General features: G+C 38.4%; 1 protein-coding gene across 1 annotated transcript; it reads right to left on the bottom strand.

The window, feature by feature from the left end:
- Nucleotides 1–191: 191 nt before the first annotated feature.
- Nucleotides 192–10909, bottom strand: LOC116521738 (vomeronasal type-2 receptor 26-like). The gene is made up of 6 exons (XM_032236398.1): nucleotides 10772–10909; nucleotides 9517–10368; nucleotides 6391–6618; nucleotides 4525–4651; nucleotides 3558–4416; nucleotides 192–330 (listed from the first exon to the last, which is right to left on the bottom strand). The coding sequence occupies exons 1-6, from the start codon at nucleotides 10907–10909 to the stop codon at nucleotides 192–194; spliced, it is 2343 nt and encodes a 780-aa protein (XP_032092289.1).
- Nucleotides 10910–12702: the final 1793 nt, after the last annotated feature.

The following is a 12702-nucleotide window of genomic DNA, read 5'->3' as shown; positions in this document are numbered from 1 at the left end:
AACAGGAGGAGAGTTTCACACGGGGCTTTTCCAATAGCTGAACTCCCCTCCTGTTCCTTATTCACCTGTTTGAAGAAGCCATGCAGGGTGTGCTCCCTTGTCTTTGATAGTCACCTCATTTCCAATTGGGGGGGGGAGAAATCCATGTTTTCCCTCCTTCTGCATCCCCCCAATTGGAAATGAGATGGCTGTCAAAGACAATGGAGTACATCCCTCATGGCTTCTTCAAACAGGTGAAGAAGGGAGTTCCACATGGGGCTTTTCCAACAGCCAAACTGGAAATGAGGTGATTCCAGCAGCTTCGTTTTGCTTCGAAACTTGCTGTTCCGGCAACCCAAAGGGGACATTCTCCCAGCGGCATCTCAGGTTCGCCCACCCTTAGCCAGGAGGGAGTAAGGATGGCTGGGCACAGATTGGCTCCTCCTGGCTCCCCTCAGATCATTGTGTGCCTGCTTTCTCATGTAGCCTGTGTGCTTCTAGCATGAATGGGAAGCGCATAGATCTTAATGTAGTAGGGCAGGGGAGGCTGGAGTGGGATGTTCTTGCACAGCAAGAGAGAAAGTTGCCAGAGAGAGTTGCCGCTGGAAGAATGTCCCCTTTGGGTTGCCAGGATAGCAAGTTTCAAGCCAAAACACAGCTGCTGGAATATGTGCACTTGCAACCTAATGCTCTCCAAAGCTTGCATTACTGGGATCAGCAGCAGCAATGGGTGCCACCCCTGCCCCCGGTGTCCAGCATCCTCCTCGGGAGGCTCAGGGCATTTGTGTGTCTCTCCTGAGCTTCTCTCAGGAGGCGACTGCCGGCAGAGCCTCCAAGTGGAAGGTGAGTGAAGGGTGAAGTGGCGGGAGAGGTTGGCCATCCCTGAAGCCAGCTCTCAAGGAAGGAGGCAGAGATGAGGTCCGGGGCTTGCTTCCCTATCTCCTTCCTCAGAGAGCTGCGAGCGGCAGGGAAAACAAGACTTCTTTGCCAGCCTCCCAGTTGAACTTTTCACCAACTGGAAAGTATGTGGGTCTAAGAGGGGGGCAATAGAGAGAGAGAAAGAAGAGCAAGAGAGAAAGAATGGAAGGAAGGGAGAGAGAGAAAAAAGAGACAAAGGTAGAAAGAGAAAGAAGGAAGAAAGAAAAAAGGAAGGAAAGAAAGAAAGAAAGAAAGAAAGAAAGAAAGAAAGAAAGAAAGAAAGAAAGAAAGAAAGAAAGAAAGAAAACTTATGATCACAATTGAGACCAAAATTTTGGTTGCTAAGAAAGAGCATTGTTAAATGAGTTTCTCCACATTTTACAAGTTGGCAGCTCCTACCCGGTCACATGACTGCCAAGCCATGCCACACCTACAGAATAGGTTCTAAAAAATTTTGAAACCCACCACTCTCTGGAAATCTGCCAGATTTGTAACTCCAGGTTGCAGGTATTGCTGATGAAAAGGAAAGTATTCAGACAGAACGGTTTATTTTTCCATAATGGCTATGACTCATTGATCTTCAGTGTGTATTCCCCCATTTCTAATCTAATGATTGGTATTGAGGGCTGTTTTCTTTTTGCAAGTAAAGAAGCTATTTGTATTTTTGTACTGGTAATCCTTGGCTTAGAACTTTTCATTTAGTGAACATTCAAAGTTACAATGGCACTGAAAAAAGTGACTTATGATCATTATTCACATTAAGCGACCATTGCAACATCACATGATAAAAATTCAGATGGTTGACAACTGTCTCACATTTATGATAGTTGTAGTCTCCCAGGATCATGTGATCCCTTTTGCAACCTTCTGACAAGCAAATTTATGGGGAGGCCAGATTCATTTAACAGCTGTGTTACTAACTTAACAACTGCAGTGATTCACTTAACAAATGCGGCAAGAAAAGTCGTGAAATGGGGCAAATTCGCAATATATTTTTCACTTAGCAACATACATTTAGGGCTGAATTGTGGTCATAAGTTGAGGAGAGGCCAGGCTTGTCAAGGAGTGACTGGGAGGGGTGACCCAGGGCCGGGCATGGGGAGGAGAGGCAAGGCACCCCTCAATGTGAGTGACATTGAGTTGACCATGTCCACCCAATCACATGACCACCCAGCTATGCCTACCAGCTGGTCATTAGGGTAGTGAACCAGTTATTAAATCACTTGAATCCCACCACTGCTTTTAACCTAGGTTGCTCCAGTTAATAATTATGCACAGTCAGCTGCTAGGACAGTTATTAGTTGGTTTGGTGCTGGATTGGCTTTGGTGTCCTTTTTGGCATTATCAAAGAATTCAACTCTTCTTGGGAGCCTGCAGGGTGATTTTAATATTAGTGAATAAGTTGATACAACTCTAGCAAACCATTTGGGAGTGGATCAAAGATCACCCCTGCACACCATCCCCTTTATTTTTCTTTTATATTTTTCATTCCTTTTATCTTTTTCTTCTTTCCTCTTCCTTTTCCCTTGGTTTGCTACAGGAGCAGCCTTTTGGAACTCTACTTCTCTATTTTTTTTCAACTACTAAACTATAACAGAGATTATAGTAATCAAACAGAATTCGTTGCAGGCTTAAAAGTAGTGTTTAAAACCACAGGAGTTTCCACACATATCCAGAAAGCGTCAGACAAACTATCACACAACTGATCAGAAGAAGACCAGAAGAAAACTGACTCAACACTCAAAACTCAAGAAAATATCAGGAAATTCATTTTAAATCTTGAATTGATGGCCAAGTCACAATTGGAGTAAAACCTCAATTCTATGTTAATGTCCACCAGAGTTTTGGGATCTCCTTCATCCACTCCCCTTCCAGTTCCACTAGCACTTAGTTATGTCAATCCAATACAGGTAGTCCTCACTTTTAGACCATAACTGAGCACAAAATTTATGTTGCTGAGACAATTATTAAGTGAGTTTTGCTCCAGTTTATTAAACTTCTTGCCACAGTATTAAATGAATCATGGCAATTGTTAAGTTACTAAAAAGGTCAAGGGGAAAGCTGACAGCCCAGATTTGAGATCTAAGCCCTGCACTGTGGGGTGAGCTCTAGTTAGTGTCCCTTCTACTCCTCACCTAATAGTTCAAAGGCAAGTTGATAAATAATAGTGTTCTGTGTGCCTTTGGCATACAGCCATGCTGGTCACATGATCACAGAAAATATCTTCAGATAATTCTGCCTCCCTCAGCCAACATAGATTATCACCATGCCTTAAGTCCAACACAACTAGATAGGGAATGCTTTACCTTTTGAGTGCATAGTAATTAAACGGACCAGAAAAAACAGATTTAAAATTCACATTTAATCTAAATATTTAGTCAGAAATGTCTATTACATACCAAAATATCTCAATAAATCAAATTCTGCTATTATTTATTTGTTTTACTGTCCCCATTTTTTAATTGCCTTTTAAAAGGAATAATGTTATGAGCTACCCAAATCTCAGTGGCAAGATAATAATTGCAACATAGAAGGCCAATCTAAATGCAGATTGTTTCTGGTTTAAATGTGCAAATGTGGAAGATCTGCAACAGGCAGGCAGAAATAAAGAATATCATTCTTAAAACTTTCTTTTCATGAGCTGATGTTTATTGTTCAGTTCAGGTCTCATCACAATGATAAAACACTTGGGAAGAAAGATGCACACCAATAATCCAGCACTGGAGGAGATCATGGAGAAGATCTCCACAGCCAACATATATTTTCCCCTTGTACTTAGATAGGTTGGAATAAAGCATAGCCAAACACTGCAGAAGACCAACATGCTGAAGGTGATGAATTTGGCTTCATTGAAACTGTCGGGTAACTTCCTGGCTAGAAAAGCAGCAGAGAAGCTAAGGAGAGCAAGAAAACCCATAAAGCCCAAAACACAGTAGAACATGATTGATTCCTCATTGCATTCAAGAATGACTTCTTCAGACAATGACTTCATATCAAAATCTGCGTATGGTGGAGACGTTATCAGCCATGCAGCACAAAAACACATTTGAACAAGGGAGCAGGAGAGTAGAATGAAACTGATCATTCTCCCCCCGACCCACTTCCTCAATTTAGAACCGGGTTTGGTGGCCATGAATGCTAGGACCACAACAAAGGTTTTGGCCAAGACACAAGAAACTGCTACAGAAAAGATGAGGCCAAAAGCTGGTTGTCGAAGGAGACAAACAATCTTATCGGGTCTCCCAACAAATAGAAACACACAAAGGAAAGAGAGGAGGAGGGAAACTAAGAGAGTGTAGGTGAGATTCCGGTTGTTGGCTTTGACGATGGGGGTGTCTTTATGCTTCATGAAGATTATTATTACCAAAATTGTCAATAAAGAAAAGCAAAGAGAAAGAACAGTCAGACTGATCCCCAAAGGTTCTTCATGGGACAAAAAGATGATCCGCTTTGGAATGCACATATTTTTCCCAGGATTTGGATATTGATCTTCGGGACATGGAGAGCAGTCATCCTTGTCTGAAAAAGAACACAATGGAATTGATACAGTTGATTATAGACAATATTTTATCCTTATATATATAGGATATAATGGGCTTAGTCCCATTACATTTGAAAAATTCCTACCCTTTTCCTTTGATATCTTTCCCTCTGGACATAGACGGCAATCATAGCAGCAAAACAACTCCCCTTCTTTCTTGGCCTTGCTGTATCCTGTCTCACAAGGATCATTACACAAAGATAAAGGTAATGCCTATCAATGAATGAAGAATGATATTTTAAGAAACAGAGGGGAAAGGAAATACTTGGAGAGATACTGCTATTTGGAATCAATGGAATAAAAATGGATTAATAAAAAAGTGTGATGACATATTTTTGAGACGGAATTGATCTAAACTAATAATTCATTAAATTTCTATCTTTATTGGCATCTATGGCCTTTCATAACTATAATTCCCACTCCCACTCAATTCCTGTTAATTAAAGATTGTTTTCTCAGCCTCTGAATTTTGAAATCCTTAGCCTGATGAAATCTAGTACGCTGGTTGCAGCTTTTTCTTCAAAAGCATAAAAAGCATTGTTTATATAAGTATGTGTGTGTGTGTGGGGGGGTCTTGTTGTATTCAAGTCTTTTCCCATGTAAGATTGAGATTGTCTTGGCAATGTTTCGGGTGAGGTCTCACTCTCCATCCTCATGCTGGTGATTTTGGCTTAAGGTGAGATCACTCCGAAATGTTGCCAAGACAATCTCAATATTAAATGGGAAATTTTGTGTGTGTGTGTGTGTGTGTGTATGGATATATGTGTGTATGTGTGTATGTATGTAGAGTAAAACTGCAATTCTATACATACATACATTCATACACACACACACACACACACAAATATATATATATATATATATATATATATATATATATATATATATATATTTATGCTGATAAATAAATAAAGGGAGACTAGTATAGATCTATTTCAAGCTATTTAGCTCTCATCAGCTAGCCATACCCAAGTTTTTGGGAATCGAGCTGATGAGCTGAGTTTTTGGGAATCGAGCTGGCTAGCTGATGAGAGCTAAATAGCTTGAAATAGATCTATACTAGTCTCCCTTTATTTATTTATCAGCATAAATATAACAAATGTAACAAAAAAGGCAACAGTAAAAAATATTGGGTTTCTGTCTGGATGGTCTCTTGTGACGAGCCTAATGACAGAGAGTGGAAGTGTGACCTTCCTCCCATACTTGGGCATACCAGGGGTTGTGACTTTAAGTGTGTGTGTGTATGTATGTATGTATGTATGTATGTATGTATGTATGTATGTATGTATGTATATATATATATATATATATATATATATATATATATATATATATATATATATATATATATATATATATATATATATATTAGATTTTTTACAACCCCTGGTAAGCCCCAATTATGGGAGGAAGCTAACTGCTTCCATCATTTGTCTATCGGCTCGTCACAAGAGTCCATCACGACAGAAACCCAATATTTTTACTGTTGCCTTTGTTATATTTGTGTTTTTTTATTTGTGCTGATAAATAATATACTAGTCTCCCTTTATTTATTTATCAGCACAAATAAAACACACACACACACACACACACACACACATATATACTTTATATTTTAGACTTGGTCTAAAATAATAATTTATTAAATACCTGTCTTTATTGGCATCTATGACATTTCAAAGCTATTATCCTTACTCTCCAAAGACAATTTCTGTGCCTATTAGTTAAAGAAGTCAACAGACTGAGATAACATAGTCCATAACTAAGAGGGCCAAAATAAAGGATACAATGTTTTATACCAACTATTTCAAAAGTAAGCATACTCTTCCCCATTTTCCAGGATATTTCTACTTAATACAAACTTTATTCAGAGATGAGGCTTTGAGATTTTCATTAATAATCATATTTTATAGTATATAAATGAAAGGGAAATCTAGATTCAAACAGCTAACCTGATTAAAGCCTACTGGCCATGTGATGGAATCTACAGAAATATTGAAGAACTTGTCTGCTGGAGCTGTGGGATCCACCACTCCGACTTTGACCCTAAGAAAGGACTGGTTTGGGAATGTGATCCAGTTGATAATATCAAATCCACCAATGAATTCTCCATTTTTATCAAAGGAGATCTTTTCACCAACACTGTTGTTGAATCTGACATTTCTCATAAAAGAATGAACCTGAAATATAGCAACACAGAAAAAGGGAGAAAGAGAGAACAGGATAAAGCGAGAGAAAAATATTCATATGTTAGAACTGATATTGTTAAACCACATGGTCACACTTATAACTTCATCACTTGACAATGGAAATTCAGGCTTCAATTACCATTATTAAGCAAATATTACCTATGCAATGTTTTTTATAATGAAAGACAAAGTGATGCTTGCTTGGAGGATCTTTTCACGACCCCATTAACATGCCCACTGAAGTGTTACCCATCTAACTAGTAATTGCATGCATTCAAACTGCTAGGTCAGCAGGAGCAGGAGCAATTGATGGGAGATCGCCTTCCATACAGGAGTACTTGGGTCTTCTCATGAACCATCATGCTGCTATACACCTTAGTTAAATTGCTGGGTTCCAAAGATAGAAAAATATCTAGACTAAGATAAATCACTTCCATTTTTCTCCATCTTTCCTATAACATATTCACTGTACGATTTAGTTTATTGTTTTTTTTTTTCACTTGAACTGAAACTGAAACCTTTTTGGGGTGGTAAGATAAAATAAACATTTATAATGAAGTGGTTGTATAAATGTACACACTGTTAAACTAATATTCTTTTGAAGAACCTTTTGAGTTTATGGCAGTATTCGGTCTTTAGTAGTAGGAACCTATAAGTATGGTACATCTAATCGCGGCAACCTATCCCCACTCTTCCTTGCCAAACCAGTCCAAGTCCGTCATTTTGCAAGGGCGTTTCCTGTGCATTGCTTTCTTCAGGTCAGCCGACAGATTTTTTTTAATATTCAAAAATTCAAACCTTTGTTGTTCTTCTGATGAATCCATTATTATGCTGATTTAGAGGTATGCTTTGGGTCGTTGTCAGATTGAAAGGTGAAAATCCTCTTCAACTTCAGCATTTTAGCAGAAGCCTGAAGTCTTTGTGGCAAGATTAATTGATTTGGAAGGGTTCATATTTCTCTCCATCTTGACTAAAGCCCCAGTTCCACCTGGAGAAAAGCAGTCCCAATGGACAATGCTACCACCACCATGCTTCACTATGGATATGTTGTACCTTTGTGTACAATTCTGTTAGGAATTTTACAGCCAAAATTTCAACATTGGTCTTATCAGATCACAATATATTTTCACATGTGCTTTTACCAGACCTAATCAGTGGTAGGATTCAAATAATTTAATAACTGGTTCTCTGCCCTAATGATCAGCTGGGTAGGCGGGCCTCAGTGGTCATTTGACTGGGTAGGCATGACCAACTCAACATCACTCATAGTGATGGGTGCTTCGCCTTAGCTGTTACAATGTAATAAGGGTTAACCGGAGTGGCAGTTTCTATAAGCAGGGCAATAAATATTAGGCTAGAATGTCTCCTTCCTGCCTTCCTTACAGGATTAGCCCTGTAAAGTGGGAAAAAAACAAAAGGAGATTTCTTGCAAAAACTAATTCTCCAAACTGCTTAGAAAGTTAACAACCGGTTCTCCCAAATATGTGCGAACCGGCTGAATCCCACCACTGGACCTAATGCAAGTCTTTTTCGTAAGGGTAGCCAGGCTTGAATGTTTTTCTTTGTAAGAAAAACCTTCCATCATGGGGTGAAATTCAGCAGATTCTGACATGTTCTGGAGAATCAGTAGCGGAAATTTGGAGTAGTTTGGAGAACTGGCAAATACCACCTCTTGACGTCCCGAGGAGTAAGGAGGGAATGGAGATTTTGCAGTATTCTTCCCCTGCCACACCCACCAAGCCATGGCCACAGAACCAGTAGTAAACAAAATTGAATTTCACCCCTGACCCTAACCCACAGCTCAGATATATGAAGAATATAGGAGATAATAGAACACAATCAGGACTTGCCAGAAATGCCTGCAGCTCCTAATTATGCTGTTGTAGGCCTCTTGACAGCCTCTTGGGCCGGTTTTCTTCTGTTCCTTCAATTAATTTTGGAGGGACATCTAACTCTTGGCAATGCAACTGCTGTGCCCCATTTTCTCCACTTGCTGATGACTGCCTTCACTGTGTTCTATGATATATCCAATACATCAGAAATTATTTTGTACCTTTCTTCTGACTGATACCTTCCTACTATGAGATCTCTTTGATGTTTTTATGCTCTTTGCAGATCATAGCTTTTCCTGTAAGAGGCAACTGAGTAAGTGTCAAAAAATCCCACTACAACATCTGTACTTTATATAAGCTAGATTAAAGATATTTGAATTGATGAAGGTGTGTACTGACTACTAGTTTCCATAAAATTGAATGTGATTAATTATGAAGACAGCCATATCCCCACATACAGGAAGATGCACACACATATCCAACCAATCAGGGATGAATTCCGGCTGCTGCTACTGCCAATTTGTTCAGAAATGCACTTTGTGTGCATGTGCAGTTGATGTGATCTTGATGCGCACTACACATGCATGCACAGAAGCAAAAAAGAAGATTGTGGCATCTATGGTGCTTCTGAGAGAACCATTTTGGGGGTGTGGCAGGCCGAGTTACTACCTACTCGGCTGAACCAGTCCGAACTGGTAGGAACCTACCTCTGCAATCAATTTATTGTATATGTTTATTGTTATTTTCCCCCATAAGTCTTCAATTATTTTTTAAATTGAATTCTCCAGCTTTCAGACTTAATGTCAATATCCCTAGTGAATATTGTTTGCTAGAGTTTACGGACACATATAGTAAGTACTGATATGGTAGAGGCATCATAAGTGCACCAGAATGACTAACATCCCCGTCCTACTGTCCCCATTATTTGTACCCATTTCCTCTGTTTTTATTCATGTTTATTCTTATTCTTATTATCTTGTACATGAGTGACAAACTAAAATGAATAAATGAATAAATGAATAAAAATTGTAGTTTCTGCTCTACTCTACAAACTTACCTCCCACCATACTTGATTGTGAAACTGTTTTCTTCCTTCTTTCACTATTAATTTTCCCCTGGATTTGGATGAATACAGACATTGCAAAGCATGGGCCACAACATGGACTGCATTGTAAATATTGTAACTCTGTCCACTCATGCGTGTCTCAAACACAGATGTGGGAAGAGTCTCAATCCTCTCCTGTCCAGTACATTTCTTCTCAAATTTCTCCATTTTTGTGTTTGAAAAGGAGCAATCAAATGCCTGTTCCCAAAACTCTTTTCGAAAATAATCATGCTGGTTGTTGTTTGGATTCAAATTTTGAATAAATTCTTGGAAATCTTGGACCTCCTTTGTGTGAACTGCAAAGGATAAAGCACCATGTAGGAAATGGATATCCCAAGATTTATGAAAGGAAATTGAAGTGTAATCTGTCTGAGCTGTTATAAGCCAAATCTTTTTCTTCCTTGGTATATCCTCCACTTCTGAAAACTGGAGGAAAGTTCTCACAACTGATATGGCCTGAATTTCACCATATACGATTATCACATTAGCTGTGCTGTTCATGATAACATGGTATATATGTAATCCTTCATCTATAGTATCAGTAAAATCACTGTAAAAAGCTACATTTGGTAACTCTGCTATGAATTCAGTGCAGATGCCATGCTCGGAAAATGTGGGGAGCATCTCCCAGAGAAATTTTTCTCCTTTCTCATCCTTTACTACGAGAATTCCAATCCAGATCCATCTAAAATACAGCAGTAGGTGCAAGAGGCCCTTACGTTGGTACGATTCAGCTGGAAACATTTGTTGGAAGAAAATTGATTGAGTCTTTTGATCCATGACTGGAGCAGAGCCATAGGTCAACTACAGAAAAATAAATATATGCAATTCCAAAGTCTGTGTGAGCCTCTTAAAATGTAGATATTCATTTCAGTCTTTGACTGCCCTTGAGTTTATGTAATGAAATACTAGTTGCTATTTTTTTGAAATATCAACCAAGGTGTCACTCTTAAGTTATCACTTTTCCTGGAAATAATCTCATTGTGAATATTTCAGATTTGAGCTTTAGAATTGGGGAACAACTTGCTAAACCAAGTATCCCCACTGTATATTCAGAGTTACAATTATTCATGCTGCTATGGTGATCCTAACAAGCAAAAAATAATAACTAGAAAATTCAACATTCTCTCTTTTTTTTACGGAAAAAAGCATACAGATTTCTGGGGGGTACAGGACAATGGTAATGTATATCTTCAGTATATCTTACCTGAGGAACTTTGTAGATGCACAATACAGTTGCCATGTGAAGAGCGATGTCAGGTCCCGCAATGACTGCAGCCAAAATTTTTGGGACCCCACACTTATAGTTAGGGATGAATTTTCCCTGAGTGAAAGGCAACAACATTGAGGCAAAGTAAGTCCAGCCTGGACTAAAATGGCTGTTAAAAATGTGGAAGCCCAGTGTGACATTGGGTAGAATCTGGGGGTTTTCATTGATCTGTTTTACAGTAAAAACTAAGGCAAGGATATGCTGGTAATTCTGAAAAAATATTCTGTAAAACCAAGAAAATCAACATTAAAAATGCATTAAGAGTTGTTTGCTTCTTATGGTACTCGCAATCTTTCAGTAGAACACAATGTGTGGAATGTGCATTTCTTAATCCAGGAGAAAGGCCTAATATTCAACCCCAATTTTTAAATATCGATGAAATGGCTAAATTGATGTACCAGAAATATCAAATCAGAAAAGTTATTATGGGAAATTTGTGCTCCCCCTGAAATAAATCTTGGGATAGTTAAATCTGAATTCTGGTGGCATATGATTGGAATGCAATTTTGCAGGCTAACTCTGCCCACTGCCAGGAATTTGATTCTGACCAGCTCAAGGTTGACTTGTCCTTCTAAGGTAAGTAAAATTAGGACCTAAATTGATTTGGGAAATATGCCGATACTGCTCTGAGAGTGATGTAAAGCACTGTGGAGCAGCATATAAGTCTAAGTTCTATTGCTATTACTGTCTTCCTAAATTAAGTCACATATCCCTCTATATTTATATATATTTAGATGTGGGGGTTTTATATAAAGAGAGATTTGGACCTTTTTTTAAAAAATTACATGGAAATTGAAGTAAAATATATCTTCACATAAAAAAATCTAGTATTTTGTTTAAGATGCTTTTTCTGAAGCTTTTGTCACTGAAGCACTTTAAGCATCATATGGTTTAACAGCAATATGCAGAAAGTGACAATGAAATGATGTTGTACTTACATAAGTCCATCATGAAATCCCTGAGAAGGATTTTGACTGAAATCAATGGGTTTAGAAAATGTAAAGAATACAGAAATAATGCCAGCAATGTTAATCTCTCCAAGCTGATGGTGCGTGTGATGAATAGGAAGAGGTTCGTGAAAATCACACTGAAGGCTAGGATCCTTGCACAGCACTCGAGGCATTACAATTAATAGTAACTCCATGAATGCTAACATATTCCATGAGTGTTTTCTTTTTCTGTCAAAATGTCTCTGTCTGCAACAAGATCTTTGAAATAGATCAGATTGACCTGTCTTCTTGAGATGTTTCTCAAAGAGAAATAGAGAGTATAGCATACTATCAAATCAACTCACAAAGCTTGGGGACTTCCATCCATGGGATGGAATAGCATGAGAACAATAAATAACATCCTTCTGAGTCAGTTCCTCCTTTTTCATGGAAACCCATAGGATTTTGAAGAGACAAACAAGCTAATTCAGTTATGATAGAGACACTGTCACCTATGTAAACATCTTCAAAACATCTGAGGGCCTCCTGAGGCAAGAAAGAATGATCTACAAACCAAAATAGAGATTATTTTGGGCATATGTATAAGTATTGATTATAGCTACTGTAGATTTATTCTGTTCTGTTCTGTTCTGTTCTGTTCTGTTCTGTTCTTTTCTGCTCTGCTCTGCTCTGCTCTGCTTTACTCCACTCCACTCCATTCCATTCCACTCCACTCCACTCTCTACTTCATTCTATTCCAATTAGATTCATGAATTCTTTGGAAATGATTATATTTATTGCACTTCTTGGTTCTCATGTGGTTGAATTCACATTTTTCAGATTGGCATAGAATGTTATATGATGGTAATTTATGAAAACTGCATTGGGAAACAGATAGCAGCGTGATAAGGATAGAGCTGAGTGGCAATTGTTTTACTA

Source organism: Thamnophis elegans, chromosome Z, assembly GCF_009769535.1.
Source record: "Thamnophis elegans isolate rThaEle1 chromosome Z, rThaEle1.pri, whole genome shotgun sequence".
In the NCBI taxonomy this organism is placed as follows: Eukaryota; Metazoa; Chordata; class Lepidosauria; order Squamata; family Colubridae; genus Thamnophis; species Thamnophis elegans.
This window is presented reverse-complemented; position numbering and strand designations above follow the sequence as displayed.

Excerpts from the sequence above, each read along its gene's own strand:
- LOC116521738 (XM_032236398.1), bottom strand. The coding sequence starts at position 10,909 with ATGTTGTTGCCTTTCACTCAGGGAAAATTCATCCCTAACTATAAGTGT. Across the intron at positions 10,369-10,771 it reads GCATCTACAAAGTTCCTCAG|TTGACCTATGGCTCTGCTCC; the intron begins GTAAGATATACT and ends ATTTTTCTGTAG. Across the intron at positions 4,417-4,524 it reads AAAGATATCAAAGGAAAAGG|ACAAGGATGACTGCTCTCCA; the intron begins GTAGGAATTTTT and ends GTTCTTTTTCAG.